Genomic DNA, 19737 nt, shown 5'->3' with positions numbered 1-19737 from the left:
AAACGCAAATCCGACCATCACCGCTGGTGAGACAAAACCGCAACTCGTCAGTGAAGAGCACTTTTTGGCAATCAAATCAAACTTTATTTGCCACGCGCCCGAATACAACAAGTGTAGACTTTACTGTGAAATGCTTACTTACAAGCCCTTAACCAACAGTGCAATTAAAGAAGAAGAAAATATTTACCAAGCAGGCTAAAATAAAAAGTAATAATGAAGAGTAACACAATAACATTAACGAGGCTATACACATCACTTACGTCCTGTCAGGTCCAGCGATGGTGGGTTTGTGCCCATAGACGACGTTGTTGCCGGTGATGTCTGGTGAGGACCTGCCTTACAACATGCCTACAAGCCCTCAGTCCAGCCTCTCTCAGCCTATTGCGGACAGTCTGAGCACTGATGGAGGGATTGTGCGTTCCTGGTGTAACTCGGGCAGTTGTTGCCATCCTGTACATGTCCCACAGGTGTGGTGATCGGATGTACCGATCCTGTGCAGGTGTTGTTACACGTGGTCTGCCACTGCGAGGACGATCAGCTGTCCATCCTGTCTCCCTGTTGTGCTGCCTTAGGCGTCTCACAGTACGGACATGGCAATGTATTGCCCTGGCCACATCTGCAGTCCCCATGCCTCCTTACAGCATGCCTAAGGCACGTTCACGCAGATGAGCAGGGACCCTGGGCATCTTTCTTTTGGTGTTTTTCAGTTAAGTTTTCATAACTGTGACCTTAATTGCCTACCGTCTGTAAGCTGTTAGTGTCTTATGACCAATCCACAGGTGTTTGGTGTTTTTATTGTTTATGGTTCATGGAACAAGCATGGAAAACAAAGTTTAAACCCTTTAAAATGAAGATCTCTGAAGTTATTTGGATTTTTACGAGTTATCTTTGAAAGCTATTGACTGTGGAAATCAATCTATATGAATGAATGGATATGAGCATTTATTGAATGAACACTGATTTATATGAATATCATGTTTACATAGTCAACAGGACATGTGGATGTATTTCTGGAACTACTTCTCCGACATCGTCTCTATGCTCTCTGTTGCAGGCAACCATGGGATGTTTCCCCGCATGCCAATGATGAACGGCATGATGGGGCCCAACCCCCACTTTCCTCCAACTCCCATGATGCCCGGCAGCACAGGCCCATGTGGCCTGGGAAACTTCTCGCCCATTCACAGAATGCCTTTCCCAGACAAGATTAGGTAAGAGCAGGTACAGCAGGGAGCTGTCTATGCATTACTAGAGCATTGCTTTCATCTGCTCAAAGACAATCAATTGGATTTTGTGTTATTAACTTGCCTAGTGATTCTTTTTTACTATGTTATCCTTCATTGTTTTGACTCCATTGTATACAGTTCACTTTAACCTAATTTTTCCTCTGAGGTCTGCTCGCTTGTTAGCTTTCATATCTCAATCAATCAATGAATGTAATGTCATTTTTATACTATAGCCCTTTTTACATGATAATTTGCTTCAAAGTGAACCGCATTGTAAGTGATGTGACATACTTAAGCAATAAGGCACGGGGGGGGTGCTATATGGCCAATATACCACGGCTAAGGGCTGTTCTTATTAGGCACGATGCATCGCCATATACCACAAACTCCCAAGGTGCCTTATTGCTATTATAAACTGGTTATCAACGTAATTAGAGCAGTAAAAATACATGTTTTGTCATACCCGTGGTATACGGTCTGATATACCATGGCTGTCAGCCAATCAGCATTCAGGGCTCGTACCACCCAGTTTATAAAAATCTATATATAACTGTAAATATATTGGTAATGTTGCAATAGAATGTGTAACCTGAGATATCCTTCCAGGGACAAGAAGTTTAGCCAGATGGGGGGTGATGTGGTTGGTTCGTGGAGCGTCCCTAGCTCTGACCCCGGCCCAGTCCCTGGCCCCGTCCCCCCTCCAGAGGGAGAGACAGACACCATGTCCAATGCCCAGAGGAGCACGCTCAAGTGGGAGAAGGAGGAAACTCTGGGCGAGATGGCCACCGTGGCCCCAGTCCTCTACACCAACGTCAACTTCCCCAACCTCCTAGAAGAGTTCCCAGGTTGGTACATCGTAGACAAAGTTTCTCAAAGAGATGATTTTTGGTTCCGTCAAATTCAAAAGTGTGAATTACCGACTACATTTTTTCAAATGAAAAAAATGATGAGCTCTGAAGTTTTGTGTCACACTCATAAAAAGGGGACTGGGAAAGGTATAGTTCTTGGCCATATTGCATGTGTGTTGTAGCGCTATACGTTTTAGTGGCTAATCTTTTTTTTTTTTCTCAGACTGGGCTATGAGAGTGAAACAAATCGCAAAGTTGTGGAGGAAAGCCAGTTCCCAGGACAGGGCCCCATATGTGGTAAGTTTTTTTTATTTTTTATTATTATTTTTTTTTTTACACCAGGTAAGTGGCTTGAACACATTCTGGGTTTGGAAGTTGTTTACATCCATGCTGGACTGTGATGCACTGCACTTATTTTGATCAGCCGGTTTTGCTGATTGACAAAAGATAAGAGTTTGTATAAACAACAGAAAAAGTCCATGCATAAAAAAAAAGGCTAATCTTTTACAAAACACTTAAAACCTCTAATGAAAACTTAGAGCCCTATTCAATAAAAAATGTATTATTTCTGCTTCACCAGAAGAACATTGTTGTTGACTTATTCCACAAACCTGATTGAATGGTGCCCTACACCTTTTGGAGTGATGAATCAAAGGGATCAGCAAGTTACTCATGAAATGTTAAAGTCTAAACAAATCAAATCAAATTTATTTATATAGCCCTTCGTACATCAGCTGAAATCTCAAAGTGCTGTACAGAAACCCAGCCTAAAACCCCAAACAGCAAGCAATGCATGTGAAAGAAGCACGGTGGCTGGGAAAAACTCCCTAGGAAAAACTCCTGAGAAAGGCCAAAAACCTAGGAAGAAACCTAGAGAGGAACCAGGCTATGAGGGGTGGCCAGTCCTCTTCTGGCTGTGCCGGGTGGATATTATAACAGAACATGGTCAAGATGTTAAAATGTTCGTAAATGACCAGCATGGTCAAATAATAATAATCATAGTAATTGTCGAGGGTGCAACAAGCACGTCCGGTGAAACAGGTCAGGGTTCCGTAGCCGCAGGCAGAACAGTTGAAACTGGAGCAGCAGCATGGCCAGGTGGACTGGGGACAGCAAGGAGTCATCATGCCAGGTAGTCCTGGGGCATGGTCCTAGGGCTCAGGTCCTCCGAGAGAAAGAAAGAAAGAGAAGAGAGAATTAGAGAGAGCATATTTACATTCACACAGGACACCGGATAAGACAAGAGAATACTCCAGATGTAACAGACTGACCCTAGCCCCCCGACACATAAACTACTGCAGCATAAATACTGGAGGCTGAGACAGGAGGGATCAGAAGACACTGTGGCCCCATCCGATGATACCCCCGGACAGGGCCAAACAGGCAGGATATAACCCCACCCACTTTGCCAAAGCACAGCCCCCACACCACTAGAGGGATATCTACAACCACCAACCTACCGTCCGAAGACAAGGCCGAGTATAGCCCACAAAGATCTCCGCCACGGCACAACCCAAGGGGGGGGCGCCAACCCAGACAGGAAGACCACGTCAGTGGCTCAACCTACTCAAGTGACGCACCCCTCCCATGGACGGCATGGAAGAACACCAGTAAGTCAGTGACTCAGCCCCTGTAAAAGGGTTAGAGGCAGAGAATCCCAGTGGGAAGAGGGGAACCGACAAGGCAGAGACAGCAAGGGCGGTTCGTTGCTCCAGCCTTTCCGTTCACCTTCACACTCCTGGGCCAGACTATACTTAATCATAGGACCTACTGAAGAGATAAGTCTTCAGTAAAGACTTAAAGGTTGAGACTGAGTCTGCGTCTCTCACATGGGTAGGCAGACCATTCCATAAAAATGGAGCTCTATAGGAGAAAGCCCTACCTCCAGTCGTTTGCTTAGAAATTCTAGGGACAATTAGGAGGCCTGCGTCTTGTGACCGTAGCGTACGTGTAGGTATGTACGGCAGGACCAAATCGGAAAGATAGGTAGGAGCAAGCCCATGTAATGCTTTGTAGGTTAGCAGTAAAACCTTGAAATCAGCCCTTGCCTTAACAGGAAGCCAGTGTAGGGAGGCTAGCACTGGAGTAATATGATCAAATTTTTTGGTTCTAGTCAGGATTCTAGCAGCCGTATTTAGCACTAACTGAAGTTTGTTTAGTGCTTTATCCGGGTAGCCGGAAAGTAGAGCATTGCAGTAGTCGAGCCTAGAAGTAACAAAAGCATGGATTAATTTTTCTGCGTCATTTTTGGACAGAAAGTTTCTGATTTTTGCAATGTTACGTAGATGGAAAAAAGCTGTCCTTGAAGCAGTCTTGATATGTTCTTCAAAAGAGAGATCAGGGTCCAGAGTAACGCCGAGGTCCTTCACAGTTTTATTTGAGACGACTGTACAACCATCCAGATTAATTGTCAGATTCAACAGAAGATCTCTTTGTTTCTTGGGACCTAGGACAAGCATCTCTGTTTTGTCCGAGTTTAAAAGTAGAACATTTGCAGCCATCCACTTCCTTATGTCTGAAACACAGGCTTCTAGCGAGGGCAATTTTGGGGCTTCACCATGTTTCATTGAAATGTACAGCTGTGTGTCGTCCGCATAGCAGTGAAATTTAACATTGTTTTCGAATAACATCCCCAAGAGGTAAAATATATAGTGAAAACAATAGTGGTCCTAGAACGGAACCTTGAGGAACACCGAAATTTACAATTGATTTGTCAGAGGACGAACCATTCACAGAGACAAACTGATATCTTTCCGACAGATAAGATCTAAACCAGGCCAGAACTTGTCCATGTAGACCAATTTGGGTTTCCAATCTCTCCAAAAGAATGTGGTGATCGATGGTATCAAAAGCGGCACTAAGATCTAGGAGCATGAGGACAGATGCAGAGCCTCGGTCTGACGTCATTAAAAGGTCATTTACCACCTTCACAAGTGCAGTCTCAGTGCTATGATGGGGTCTAAAACCAGACTGAAGCGTTTCGTATACATTGTTTGTCTTCAGGAAGGCAGTGAGTTGCTGCGCAACAACTTTTTCAAAAATTTTTGAGAGGAATGGAAGATTCGATATAGGCCGATAGGTTTTTATAATTTCTGGGTCAAGATTCGGCTTTTTCAAGAGAGGCTTTATTACTGCCACTTTTAGTGAGCTTGGTACACATCCGGTGGATAGAGAGCCGTTTATTATGTTCAACATAGGAGGGCCAAGCACAGGAAGCAGCTCTTTCAGTAGTTTAGTTGGAATAGGGTCCAGTATGCAGCTTGAGGGTTTGGAGGCCATGATTATTTTCATCATTATGTCAAGAGATATAGTACTAAAACACTTTAGTATCTCCCTTGATCCTAGGTCCTGGCAGAGTTGTGCAGACTCAGGACAATGGAGCCCTGGAGGAATACCCAGATTTAAAGAGGAGTCCGTAATTTGCTTTCTAATGATCACGATCTTTTCCTCAAAGAAGTTCATAAATTTATTACTGCTGAAGTGAAAGCCATCCTCCATTTGCGAATGCTGCTTTTTAGTTAGCTTTGCGACAGTGTCAAAAAGAAATTTCGGATTGTTCTTATTTTCCTCAATTAAGTTGGAAAAATAGGATGATCGTGCAGCAGTGAGGGCTCTTCGATACTGCACGGTACTGTCTTTCCAAGCTAGTCGGAAGACTTCCAGTTTAGTGTGGCGCCATTTCCGTTCCAATTTTCTGGAAGCTTGCTTCAGAGCTCGTGTATTTTCTGTATACCAGGGAGCTAGTTTCTTATGACAGATGTTTTTAATTTTTAGGGGTGCAACTGCATCTAGGGTATTGCGCAAGGTTAAATTGAGTTCCTCGGTTAGGTGGTTAACTGATTCTTGTCCTCTGACGTCCTTGGGTAGGCAGAGGGAGTCTGGAAGGGCATCAAGGAATCTTTGGGTTGTCTGAGAATTTATAGCACGACTTTTAATCTTCCTTGGTTGGGGTCTGAGCAGATTATTTGTTGCAATTGTAAACGCAATAAAATGGTGGTCCGATAATCCAGGATTATGAGGAAAAACATTAAGATCCACAACATTTATTCCATGGGACAAAACTAGGTCCAGAGTATGACTGTGGCAGTGAGTAGGTCCAGAGACATGTTGGACAAAACCCACTGAGTCGATGATGGCTCCGAAAGCCTTTTGGAGTGGGTCTGTGGACTTTTCCATGTGAATGTTAAAGTCACCAAAAATTAGAATATTATCTGCTATGACTACAAGATCCGATAGGAATTCAGCGAACTCAGTAAGGAACACTGCATATGGCCCAGGAGGCCTGTAAACAGTAGCTATAAAAAGTGATTGAGTAGGCTGCATAGATTTCATGACTAGAAGCTGTTTTTTTTTTTGTAAATTGAAATTTGCTATCGTAAATGTTAGCAACACCTCCGCCTTTGCCGGATGCACGGGGGGTATGGTCACTAGTGTAACCAGGGGGTGAGGCCTCATTTAACACAGTAAATTCATCAGGCTTAAGCCATGTTTCAGTCAGGCCAATCACATCAAGATTATGATCAGTGATTAGTTCATTGACTATAACTGCCTTGGAAGTGAGGGATCTAACATTAAGTAACCCAATTTTGAGATGTGAAGTATCACAATCTCTTTCAATAATGGCAGGAATGGAGGAGGTCTTTATACTAGTAAGATTACTGAAGCGAACACCGCCATTTTTAATTTTGCCCAACCTAGATCGAGGCACAGACACGGTCTCAATGGGGAAAGCTGAGCTGACTACGCTAACTGTGCTAGTGGCAGACTCCACTAAGCTGGCAGGCTGGCTAACAGCCTGTTGCCTGGCCTGCACCCTATTTCATTGTGGAGCTAGAGGAGTTAGAGCCCTGTCTATGTTCGTAGATAAGATGAGAGCACCCCTCCAGCTAGGATGGAGTCCGTCACTCCTCAGCAGGCCAGGCTTGGTCCTGTTTGTGGGTGAATCCCAGAAAGAGGGCCAGTTATCTACAAATTCTATCTTTTGGGAGGGGCAGAAAACAGTTTTCATCCAGCGATTGAGTTGTGAGACTCTGCTGTAGAGCTCATCACTCCCCCTAACTGGGAGGGGGCCAGAGACAATTAATCGATGCCGACACATCTTTCTAGCTGATTTACATGCTGAAGCTATGTTGCGCTTGGTGACCTCTGACTGTTTCATCCTAACATCGTTGGTGCCGACGTGGATAACAATATCTCTATACTCTCTACACTCGCCAGTTTTAGCTTTAGCCAGCACCGTCTTTAGATTAGCCTTAACGTCGGTAGCCCTGCCCCCTGGTAAACAGTGTATGATCGCTGGATGATTAGTTTTAAGTCTAATACTGCGGGTAATGGAGTCGCCAATGACTAGGGTTTTCAATTTGTCAGAGCTAATGGTGGGAGCCGTCGGCGTCTCAGACCCCACAACGGGAGGAGCAGAGACCAGAGAAGTCTCGGCCTCCGACTCCGACTCGCTTAACGGGGAGAACCGGTTGAAAGTTTCTGTCGGCTGAATAAGCGACACCGGTTGAGCATTCCTACAGCGTTTCCCTCCAGACGCCATGAGAAAGATGTCCGGCTGCGGGGACCGTGCGAGGGGGTTTATACTAACGTTACTATCTGTACTTGCTGGTGGCACAGACGCTGTTTCATCCTTTCCTACACTGAAATGACCCTTGCCTAACGATTGCGTCTGAAGCTGGGCTTGCAGCACAGCTATCCTTGCCGTAAGGCGATCATTCTCCTGTATATTATGAGTACAACGACTGCAATTAGAAGGCATCATGTTAATGTTACTTAGCTTCGGCTGTTTGAAGTCCTGACGAACCATGTCCAGATAAAACCTCCGGGGTAGGAAAGTTGAATGAAAAAAAAGTTGAGTGAGGGAAAAAGTAAAAATATACGGTAATGAAAAAGTAAAAACCGTCAGGTAGCAAAGTAAAAACGGCAACAAAAACGCACAGCAGCGTAAACAAGTCTGCAAGTTGTGACCGGAAACAGGAAAGGTTGTGCGTAGAAGAGGTTGTGCTCAATGACCCAGCCGCTCAAATATTCACTCCTCCAAATATTCACAAACTTCCTGAAGTAAATTGTAGAGGCCATTAGGGAGAAGACAGATGTGTTTGTCTTGTTCTTTTCATCTGTTTTCTGTTGATATTTTAAACCCAAAGGCTCTCGCGCTTTGTCCCTTCTCGTGTCTTTGTTGTGTCTAGTATGTTTTCCAACTTCACACAGTTATTTGAGGATTTTTCAGGACAGTCTCTATGATGAAATTATATTCAACAACGCTCTGCATGTCCAAATTACTTGATGAGATTAGGTGATTGTAGAAGGTTTCTTCGCCTTGTGATTTCCCCCAAGACATTCAGAAAAATGGTGGAGCCTTTATTTGTTCCAGCAGGGTTTTAAGAAATTAGCGTCTCAGGAAATGTATCTTTCTTGCACCATCAATTACAAAATGGACTATCTCTTCCAATCCCCTCTCTTCCAGCAAAAAGCACGGGATAACAGGGCGGCCCTGCGCATAAACAAAGTTCAGATGTCAAATGACACGCTGAAGAGACACCAGCATCCTCAGCAGCAGCAGCCGCTGTTGACTGACACCTTTGACCCCAATAGTGTCCCCTTGGACACTGAGATGCTCTTCAAAGACTCTCTCAAGCCCAAGGAGTCTGAACACGAGCAGGAGTGGAAGTTCAGACAGGTAAGAGTTCCTTTGGAGGGTTAACATGTACTGGGAATGGAGGGAGGGGGATATGAAGCATGGGTACACTGTAAAGCAGGGTTTCTCAACTACTGTTCTAGGACTTGTTTAGGATTCGTTTGGCCTTCATTTGTAAATGTTACAATGTTTTTTGTTTAAACTGAGTCTGAGGGTACGGGATTGGATGCAGGATTGTGTGGCAATTGCATGCATGCCTTTAAAAATAGATAAAATATTTTTGTTTAGTGGCTGCCTTGGCAGGTCTTCAGGAAGCCAAATGTTATAAGTGGGATTTTGTTCCTGCATGTTGAGAAACCCTGGTGTGAGAGAGCAGTGTACACTTTTTTATGTGTACATGTATTTAATGACACCATAATACACCACCATAATAATCAAAGTACCGCATGTCAGGCGAATTGTGAGTAGGAGCAAGGTGGTGAGATTGAACATAACATAACCTGGGGGCATGAAACAGATTTTTTTATTTAACTTTATATATGTGCATGGTTGAGTGAGTCATTTTTAAACAATACATTTGGCGTTCTCATACAGTCTACTAATTCTTAATTTGCATTGAAAAGGGAGAGTTAAATCAGATGTGGGGACCCCTTAAGAAGCAGCAGGAAAAGGTCCCAAAAAGCAAAGCCATAAAATCAACAAATAAAGACGTCCTTTTTGGACATTCCAACCAGGCAACTATAGCTGCAGGAGGTGGAAAAAATTCTCTGGTAAGATTCCCAAGGCGAAGCACTGTTCTGGTATTCGTCTGCCGAGAACCAATTAAGCAAAATTTACAAGGTGTAAGAAAAGCAAACTGTAAAGTGGAGTTGTAGGGAGAAAAGCTTGGTTAACTGGTAAAATCTGTCCTTCGCCCTGAAAACACAGTAACAGCCTCCAGAAGCTTTATTTCATCACCATATTATTACACACATTGTTCCCTCTTGCATGGCTTAACAACACACGCTAGACCCACTCATATTGAAAACGCATTAAAACTTTGTTGTGAGTGAGGGAAAGAAAGCATTCTTAGCACCATGTCATCATAAAATTACAAATTCCACACTTCCAAAAAGGCTTAATTAACTGAAGTGTCTCTCCCCTGCTTTTCTTGTTTCCATGGCAGCAAATGAGACAAAAGAGCAAGCAGCAGGCGAAGATTGAAGCCACTCAAAAGCTGGAGCAGGTTAAAAATGAGCAGCTCCAGCAACAACAACAACAGCAACAACAACAGCAGCTGTTTAGCAGTCAGTCAGGTGGAGATACAACCCCTAATAGTGGTAACCAGAGCCCCATGACTCCTCAGCCCAGCAATGGAGGAAAGTCTGGAAACTCATCCCCACTGCAGCCAATAGCGTCTAAGGATGGCTTCGCTAGACCACAACTCCCGAGCACACCCACCTCTGGGTCACAGGATGACGTGTTCCTCAGACCCCAGCTCCCACCTCCGTCCTCGAGGACGCCCACCCAGGAGACCTCGTATCCTCAGCAGGGACCATCCTCCCAGCCCCAGTTTTCCCCGGGTTGTTCCTCAGGCTCCCGGCCGTCCTCGCCCTGGGACCCATACGCCAAAATGGTGGGCACCCCGAGACCACCCCATGGGGGTGGTGGATCCACCACGCCCCGGCAGAACTCTCTGTCGGAGATGCAGGAAAGGGGAGGGAGGCCTTCCCCGGCCCACGAGTCGTTTGTCTTGCCCACGTCTGGTAATGCTGACCCCTATGCTAAGATGCCAGACACCCCCAGGCCCCCCGACCCCTTTGTTAAACCCATGGGACCCGCCAGGGTGGGCCCTTCAGGACTGGTTGAGCAGCAGCAACACCAGCAGGTCAGGCACAACATGATGAGCCCTCCTTCTGGAGGAGAGACTTTTGCCAGGATGGGCGGACACCGAGACGAGGTCTACCAGCGCATGTCTCACAACCGCATGATTCTCTCGGACCCCTACTCCAGGCCCTTGCTCACTCCCATCCCCGGCAGCAACGAGTCAGGCTCCGTCCCGGTGTTCAAAGCCCCCATGCCTCCCCAGCAGTCCCAGCAAGAGCCCTACGGTGGCCCTATGCCTGGGGGACTTAAACGAGGGCCATCTGATGGCTTTCCCCAAGGACTACAGGCCGACCCTTACGCCCAGCAGCCTCTCACCCCCCGGCCACCCATGGGGGAAGGGTTCCCCAACGAGCCCAAGATGATGCGCCAAACCCAGGAGGGCCATTTCTCTCAACCCTTGCCAATGATTAGACACCCTCACAGAAACCTGTATGCACAAGCGCCATCTACCCCGAGACCGGATTATTCACAGCAGATGTCTGACCCTTACGCCCAACCACCAGGCACCCCCAGACCTCACTCTGATAGCTATGCTCAACCTCCCGGCACCCCAAGGCCACACTCGGATCCCTCATACCTGCAGACGCCACCTAACCTTCGTTTAGACCAGTTCCCCCAGCAGCACCCACCCAATCACAGACAGTCTCCATCTCACTCCATGGATCCTTATGCTTCCATGCCAGGTACCCCCAGACCAGCCCCAGGGGATAGGTTTCCCAAATCCCCCGGTAGTCAAAGGAACATGGACCCATATGCCCAACAACCCGGAACACCAAGACCGCTCCTCACTGACCCTTACGCACAAGCTCCAGGGACGTCGCGGCCAGAAGCAGGCCCTGATGTCTTCAATCGACTATGCTCCAGACCGACACCCATGTCCCAGGTCCCAGCTGACCCATTCTCCCACCAGTCTCCGGGCAGGGTGCAGGATGGGTTTGCCTGTCCAAGCGCCCAGGGCTCTCAGACAGCTAAGCACCCGGGAATGTCGGACGAAAGTTTCTCTCTGCCGCAGTCGAATCATCACGGTGGTCAAACGCAGATTCACGATCCCTTTGAACTGGGTCCAATGACACCTTATGCCCAAACTTCGGAAAGGCAGGCCCATGATATCCCTCAGTCTAGCAGCAACACCGTTGACACTCAGAACAGCATGCTACCACACCTGGGAGACACTGAGGAGAAGCTCAGACAGGTATTTGCATTTGGTTGAGACACAATGACACTCACATGGGTAACACTTGAATTGCCATGAAGCCTTCTTCTGTTTGCATAGTTATTGGCAGGTGATTAGCCATTCCGCAGCCAATATGGCAGTGCATGTTGGTGCAACGTGAAAATGTTTTGCTTCTCTGTAAGGATCCCCTAATTTGAATGAATAAGTGCATGATGTAACTTGCTAAAGTGTACCGTGCTCTCCCCCCGCAGCGCCAGAGACTGCGCCAGCAGATCCTTAGGCAGCAGCAACAGAAGTCTGCCATCCAGCAAGAGAAAGGACTACTACAGGACACTGTTGCAGCCCCCAGCCCGGGGACACCCCGCCACTGGTCACATGAAGATTACGCCCCACAGAACGACATGTTCGGCAGACCACCACCACCTTACCCAGGACCCATGAGAGGAGGTCAGAGGTTCCCTGGTACCTTTCTTGGGGACCAGCGAGGACACTTCCCCAGGGACATGGGCAACATGGGCATGAGGCCACAAGAAATGAGGTTAGTGGAATTTGACAGCATAGATTTCACTCAGCTGTAGTTTGTTCAAACTTCTTTGTATGCACAGGGTCTTTACCCATATGCAGCTGTATATTTGTATAATTGGCATGCAGAATTGATTGCTCCCCTTGAAACAATTAAATTAATACAATTATGTTAAACATGCTCGAAATGTGGAATGAAGTGTCATTATTGAAGTCCCACTTAGTGTAATCTTCCTTATTGAAGATGTGTGTAGGGAGCAATCAGTGCTGTTGTGTTATGCCTGGGATGTAGTCATGGATAAGCATTTGACAATGTGTTTTCCATCTTTTCTACTTTCAGGTTTGGATTCCCTCCCAGCGCTCAAGGATCCCTTCAACCAGGCCAGGAGCAACACTTCCTCAGGCCCCTTCACCAGATGCCCGGCGGGCCCATAGTCGACAATGTTCCACCCCAGATGAGAATGTCCCACTCGGTGGACTTTTCCAGGGGAGTCATGGGGGGCAACACCCAGATGGGGCTCCCCCAGCCCTTCCCCCCACAGGGCCTTCCTGTCCAGCAGCACAACATCATGGGTCAGCCGTTCATCGAGCTCCGCCACAGGGCCCCTCAGAACAGAATGAGGATGCCCTTTGGGCATGGACCTCCCAATGTCATGGACCCCTCCAACCAGCCCCAGATACCACCCCAGGGCTTCATGGAAGGCCAGGAGATGGGCTTCGCCGGGAACCAGGGATCCAGAATGATGGACCCCATTATGGACAGACCTTCCCAGGGATCGGTCGGTCACACACACACGTCGGCAAGTATGGAGAACCTGCACCAGCAGCAGACTGAAGTCCCGATGACCATGGGGCAGCGACAGCATCCTTCACTGAATAGGTCACTCAGCCACCCTGTCACTGGTGAGCCACTCAATGCAGCGCCATCTAGTATGCTCTTGCCTGGGTCTAGCACCGGTCAAACGGAGGAGACTCCGATACCCAGTGGAGACGGAATTGAGGAAAACATGGACGCTGAAGACTCCGCAGTAAAGGACCTTGAAGATGTGGAGGTCAAAGACCTGGTCGATCTGAACCTGAACCTGGACCCGGATGATGGCAAAGACCTTGAACTGGGACCCAATGACCTGCACCTCGACGACTTCCTCATGTCAGGGAAGTTTGACCTCATCGCCTACACGGACCCCGAACTCAACCTGGATGACAAGAAAGACATGTTCAGTGAGGAAGATCTGGACCTGGGCGACCCTATGGAGGACCACCAACATGGCGAGACCTCAGACCTCCAGAAAGCCCTGTCGGAGAAGAGGAAAGGCAGCATGGATGGCGCAGCCACCTCGTCCCGATCCGGGGGGAAATCTGACAAACGGGAGGCCATCGAAGCGAAAGAGACCTTGGACATGTTTAAAACCGAGGATACAATCAAAACGGAGGTCAAAGATGAACACGTGCAAAACCAGGACCAGTCTCTCTGCAGTGGCCCGATGAATGACAACAGAACCATGACAAACCAAGAGGGCGCAGGGCTGTATGAGCAGCCAGGACAGACTGACTCCAGCTCAACTCCGGTCCTCTCCTGCCTTCTGATCAAAGAAAAACTGGAAAACACTGGGTTTGGCCCAAACTGCTCTCCTCACCAAGGGGACATGGCTGCCCAGGCCACCGGGCTGCACGCAAGCACCAGCATGCTGATGCTACCTAGGCAACACGCCCAAGACAACAACCGGTTCAATCCCAGTGTGGCTATGGGACATCGGGTAAGCCCCACGTTGGTTCAGAGCAGACATTCAATGGGAAACCTCATCTCAGGGGGCAACCACAGCTTCGGGTCCTCAGCCAACCAACAGGTGGAGATGAACCTAGCCATGGTTGTAGCCGGTCAGCAGCCCACTGCCCACGGCCTGAACCCCCAGGGCCAGCAGGGCATGTTCCCCCAACAGCAGGGCCCCTCACTGGGGCAGGCCGGCCCACAGAACAGGCCTCTGCTGCTGGAAGAGCAGCCCCTCCTCCTACAGGACCTGCTGGACCAGGAGAGGCAGGAGCAGCAGCAACAGAGGCAAATGCAGGCCATGATCCGACAGCGCTCCAGCGACTCCTTCTTTCCCAATATGGGTAAGGGCATTGAGCTTCAGATAGACATGTCTACTGTTTTGTTCACCCGTTTCATTTAGTCACACACATTACCAGGGTGTTGTCAGATTAGTTCTCTGGGGGTTTTGTAGTCATTTTGCATGGTCATCCTTTTTGGTATATATGTGGAATGTTGAGCCATTTCAGTTGGAGCCTCATGCTTTATTAAAGATTTTGAGGGAAAAAAGTACTTGGCATTTGTTCAATTGTAATTTGAGGAACAGAATGTTGGACTTCATTATTATTATTTTTTTTACAAAGAGACACTTTTGGGAGTCTTACTTCACCAGCGTTCCATCCATAATTTAGACAGGGCACTTGTTAGGGGTGGCTTTTTTTTTAATGGCTTAAAAGAAGGTCAACTTGCTACGATTAAGTGGACTTCTTTATTTTTTTAGCAGACTTTGATGCGATCACGGACCCGATCATGAAGGCCAAGATGGTAGCCCTGAAGGGAATCAATAAAGTCATGTCTCAAAACAGCATGGGAATGCCACCAATAGTCATTAACAGGTAAGACAAAAGCTCACCCTAATGCTAGCTCATTATTTGTGCTTGTGGGTAATATGTACATTCATTTAAAGGTTTTTTGTAATACTCTCTTGGTCCATCCAAAACACTATTGAGAAGCTTGGTATTGGATGGGAAATATTTAGAAGTAAATTTAATGTTCCCTAAAACAACGATCCTCTCATTTGTCTATGTGGCAGAATTCAGCAGACGCCAGGAGCACATGGACCAGATGCTGCCGCTGCTCTGCCTCAACATGTGCTTGGACAGGTAAGCATTGTGAATTAACCACTGTCTGTCTGTTTCATCTATTCTGCTAAAAAACAAGGCCTCATTACCATTTGTTAATTGTTTTCGCAGGACGGGAAGTTGGCTCCACAGATGACGAGACCAAACCCCCCAAATTTTGGACCTGGATTTGTCAGTGAGTGGACAACCCAACGTTTTTTCATTTGAATTTGATCATGACATCCTTATTCACTTTAACCAAATGATTAATCATAGACCATTCTTTAGGTTTCTTCAGTATTTCATATGTTGACCACCATATCCAATCCAGGGTCATTTCGATTTCACCGATATCCCTTTGGGATTTATACATACCAAGTAAAAATGACGCCTAACCCAGTCTTGTCTCTCAGACGACAGCCAGAGGAAGCAGTATGAGGAGTGGCTCCAGGAGACGCAGCAGCTGCTCCAGATGCAGCAGAAGTTTCTAGAAGATCAGATTGGGGCCCACAGGAAGTCCAAGAAGGCCCTGTCGGCCAAACAGCGGACCGCCAAAAAGGCAGGCCGGGAGTTCCCTGAGGAGGACGTTGAGCAGCTGAAGCATGTGACCGAGCAGCAGAGTGTGGTGCAGAAGCAGTTGGAGCAGGTAGCTAACTAAATGTAGCAGGAGTTAATTACCGGCATTCCGTGTTGAAGGTTTTGAAAATATTGAGATCTTGGGTTTGACTTATGTTTTTTACATTACAAGATTTTACAACTTTACATAGATTTTACATACATTTTTACTTCTGTAACATGATTGGAAATTCTGAGTACCTAAATAATGTAAAGAAAGAGAGCGGTTGTAGTCATTCACCTTGAAGAAAAGGGAACCATATCTTAAGCCACCTGAATAGACTGATTCTCTCTGGAATCTTTGAGGGTCTATTTTAGGATTTGCCTCTAACCCTTTTGGTTTTAAGCACCGGTATCCCTTTGGATTCTATCTTAAAGATTTTCTCTTGAAGTTAAACCTTTGTTGGCGGCTCTTTATCACGTCTTTCCTTTGTATTCCCGTCCCCTCAGAAATGGGAGAACACCTCAATTCTGACAATCTTAAACTTGATTATGACCTTGAACTTTTTGGGTTAAATGTCCTCCTCCTTGACAGCACACACTGAGCACACAAAGCTTAATTGCTGCAATACATCTGCTACTTTTATTTTTATTTATTTGATTTAACCTTTATTTTACTAGGCAAGTCAGTTAAGAACAAACTCTTATTTACAATGGCAAAACACCCATCACGACAACACAACAAAGAACTGCTTGTTTTATTGAGAATCAAGGGAAACATTACGCCCGAAAACAAACCTTTTGACCTTTTCTTAGCAACAAAGGGGCGACTTCGCTAATTATTTCCAACTGTTGTGACCTTTTCACTGTGGCGAGACGTGAGACTTCACTGTCGCATGAAGACCACAGGAGACAGCAGACATGATTTATTCTGTGACAATAACAGTCTACTCTGTCAACATTTTCACAAGGCTTTTTTAATAAGAGGTTTTACTAAGTCAAAATAAAAGAAAGCCCAACATAGTGTCTTAACAGGGCGTTGGGCCACCACGAGCCTCCATAACAGCTTCAATCCACCTTGACATACACTACCGTTCAAAAGTTTGGGGTCACTTAGAAATGTCCATGTCCTTGCTGCAGATACTCAACTAGTCAAAAGGCCAGTTTTATTGCTTCTTTAGTCAGTACAACAGTTTTCAGCTGTGCTAACATAATTGCAAAAGGGTTTTCTAATGATCAATTAGCCTTTTAAAATGATAAACTTGAATTAGCTAACACAACTTGCCATTGGAACACAGGAGTGATGGTTGCTGCTAATGGGCCTCTGTACGCCTATGTAGATATTCCATAAAAAAAAATCGGCCGTTTCCAGCTACAATAGTCATTTACAACATTAACAATGTCTACACTCTATTTCAATGGACAAAAAAATTGCTTTTCTTTCAAAAACAAGGACATTTCTAAGGGACCCCAAACTTTTGAACGGTAGTGTAGATTCTACAAGTGTCTGAAAATCTATTGGAGGGATGCGACAGCATTCTTCCACAAATTCCATCAGTTGGTGTTTTGTTGATAGTGGTGGAAAACGCTGTCTACAGAATCTACAATAAGTGTTCAATTGGTTTGAGATCTGGTGACTGACACACACACACCCTTTAAACCCCCTATGCTCCTTTGAGACCCTCTTTCAAAGTCATTGAAATCTCTTCTAGCCATGGTAGACAAAATAATGGGCAACTGAGCATTTTTATGCATGACCCTAAGCTTGATGGGATGTTAATTGCTTAATTAACTCAGGAACCACACCTGTGTGGAAGCATCTGCTTTTAATAGACTTTGTATCACTCATTTACTCAAGTGTTTCCTTTTTTGGCAGTATATTCTAAGAAATTATGATAATGTTATTTACTTGGTAATGGTTCAATCTGATCTTTTGTATGTAGGGAATTCATTGAAACATTTACTATATCACTAAGCATTCTCTAGTTCCAGGTAATTGCCAATTATATGGAGGCATAAGTAACAGAAAATAGTATTTGATCACTCTGTTCTTTCTGTGATTGCCAGGTAAATACCCATTTTAATTGGACTGGATACAAAAGTGGTGTCTAACAATGTTTCTCAATGCCTTCTTGGAATGTGAAGAATTGGGTGGATCCCGTCAATTTGCTCACATTTCTCTGTTTTCTTTTCCTCTGTTTTATTTCTCTCTGGTAGATTCGGAAACAGCAGAAAGACCATGCAGAGCTGATAGAGGAGTACCGTGTCAAGCAGCAGCAGCAACGGCCTAGTTTCCAGGCTCCTATGATGCCAGGGATGCCACCCATGCCTGGGATGCCTACTCAAGCTGCCCCTATGATGCCTGGAGCGCCCCCTATGGGCCAGCCCATGATGGGGCCCATGATGCCAATGCAGCCCCACCCCGGCCAACATAACCCTGCCCGCATTCCCAACATGCCAGGCTGGCACCCAGGGGGAGCCCAAGGACTGATGGGAGGCCCAGGTCCAAGAATTCCAGCTCACATGCCCCCACCGATGCCCCTTGCCAGCCCTGCCCAGTTGCCCCCGCCCCAGTTACCACCGCCCCAGTTACCACACCAGGCCCAACTACCACCTCAGCCCCCACCCTCAGTGGTGCCTGGCGCAAAAGCTACACCAACGGGAAACGGAAAAGGTGCCCAGGGAGCCAGCGGTGGAAGTGGTGGCAACAGCCTCGCTGTGAAATTTGACGACAACAACCCATTCAGCGAGGGCTTCCAGGAGCGCGAGAGGCGGGACCGCCTGAGGGAGCAGCAGGAGAGACAGCGGGTCCAGCTGATGCAGGAGGTGGAGAGGCACCGGGCCATGCAGCAGCGGCTGGAGATGGAGCAGCAAGGCCTGGGTCTGGGGCCTACTGGGATCCCATCTGGCCCTGGAGCTACAAACCCCGGAGGGGATAGCCTGGCCCACATGCCATTCTACAGTACTGATCTGCCCCAAGACTTCATGCAACCCTCTAGACCTCAACAACAGCAGGGGCAGCTAGGGCCCATGTACCCCGAGCAGAGCAATATGCAGCCAAGCTTCACCAGCACTGGCGGGCCACTCCCAGGTCAGGGCTTTATGCCGGATGGTGAGCGCAGGTCCATGCCTGGGAACAGGGCATTTGGTAGTCCCGAGATGGGTCCCAATTTCCGGTCCAAAATCCCCATGCTACAGGGGCTTAACTACCCCCCTGGACAGCCCCGTCCTGCTGGGTTCAGAGGCCGTGGGATGATGCCTCGGGTTGGGGGCGAGGGACATGGACCCCCGTTCGGAATGGACTCATCCACTCCCCTACCTCCCAACTACCCCGGCTCAGGCCAGTCCTTGATCCAGCTCTACTCCAACATCATCCCAGAGGAGAAGGCCAAGAAGAAGAGGAACAGGAAGAAGAAGAGAGACTCTGTCGACGATGCAGACTCAGTCAAGACCCCATCCACTCCCCACTCAGACCTCTGCACCCCACTGACTCCCTCCCACGTGTCTGACACCTCATCCACTCCCACCCGGAGCCTCAGCATTCCTGGAGAGCAGGATCTGTCCGATCTTTTCCTCCCTGTGGGGTCCTCGGGTTTAGCCCCCTCCTCAGAACTGGAGAGGCAGCTCTCGGGCAGCAGCTTAGCCCAGGGTGGGCTCTCCAACATGGGCTCAGAGAATGACCGGGCCTCCCTGTTTGACGAAACCCTCCAAATCAAGCTGGAGAGGATAGAGACTGAGTGCAGAGGGGCTGCGGCAGCCAACGAAGGGTCTGCCTTGCTGCATGGTCCCCGAGCCGGGGGGGTAGTGAAGGAGGAGGAGGGGCTCTCTTCGCCCCTCCATGGCGCCAAAGGGGGCGACGCAGGGAACGAGCTGCTTAAGCACCTGCTGAAGAACAAGAGTACGCCCCCGCCGTGTGCCAGCGCCAACCAGACCCCTCCCACACAGCAGATGTCCTGCAACAGCCTTAGCTCAGAGCAGGAGGCCTCGGCAGCCCTCAAAGCCACCGCCAAGCCGGCCTCCACCACCAACAACATGGTG

At 47.5% G+C, this 19737-nt stretch overlaps 1 protein-coding gene across 14 annotated transcripts in view; it reads left to right on the top strand.

Annotated features, from left to right (window-relative positions):
- Nucleotides 1–19737, top strand: part of LOC115150500 (histone-lysine N-methyltransferase 2C) — a 266608-nt gene that overhangs the window by 232669 nt on the left and 14202 nt on the right. For 11 of the 14 annotated variants that reach the window (XM_029693877.1, XM_029693968.1, XM_029693922.1 and 8 more), the window contains 13 exons: nt 1055–1211; nt 1833–2071; nt 2298–2371; nt 8544–8756; nt 9338–9484; nt 9880–11772; nt 12006–12292; nt 12617–14388; nt 14805–14919; nt 15117–15186; nt 15277–15340; nt 15558–15790; nt 17917–19734. In XM_029693877.1, coding sequence (XP_029549737.1) covers nt 1055–1211; nt 1833–2071; nt 2298–2371; nt 8544–8756; nt 9338–9484; nt 9880–11772; nt 12006–12292; nt 12617–14388; nt 14805–14919; nt 15117–15186; nt 15277–15340; nt 15558–15790; nt 17917–19734 — 7082 coding nt within the window. The remainder of the gene's footprint in view (nt 1–1054; nt 1212–1832; nt 2072–2297; nt 2372–8543; nt 8757–9337; nt 9485–9879; nt 11773–12005; nt 12293–12616; nt 14389–14804; nt 14920–15116; nt 15187–15276; nt 15341–15557; nt 15791–17916; nt 19735–19737) is intronic. The other 3 variants (XM_029693883.1, XM_029693975.1, XM_029693942.1) reach the window with 3 other exon arrangements.

Source organism: Salmo trutta, chromosome 2 (genome assembly GCF_901001165.1).
Source record: "Salmo trutta chromosome 2, fSalTru1.1, whole genome shotgun sequence".
Lineage (NCBI taxonomy): Eukaryota > Metazoa > Chordata > Actinopteri > Salmoniformes > Salmonidae > Salmo > Salmo trutta.
The sequence above is the reverse complement of the archived record's forward strand: the minus strand, read 5'-3'. Positions and strand labels throughout refer to the sequence as shown.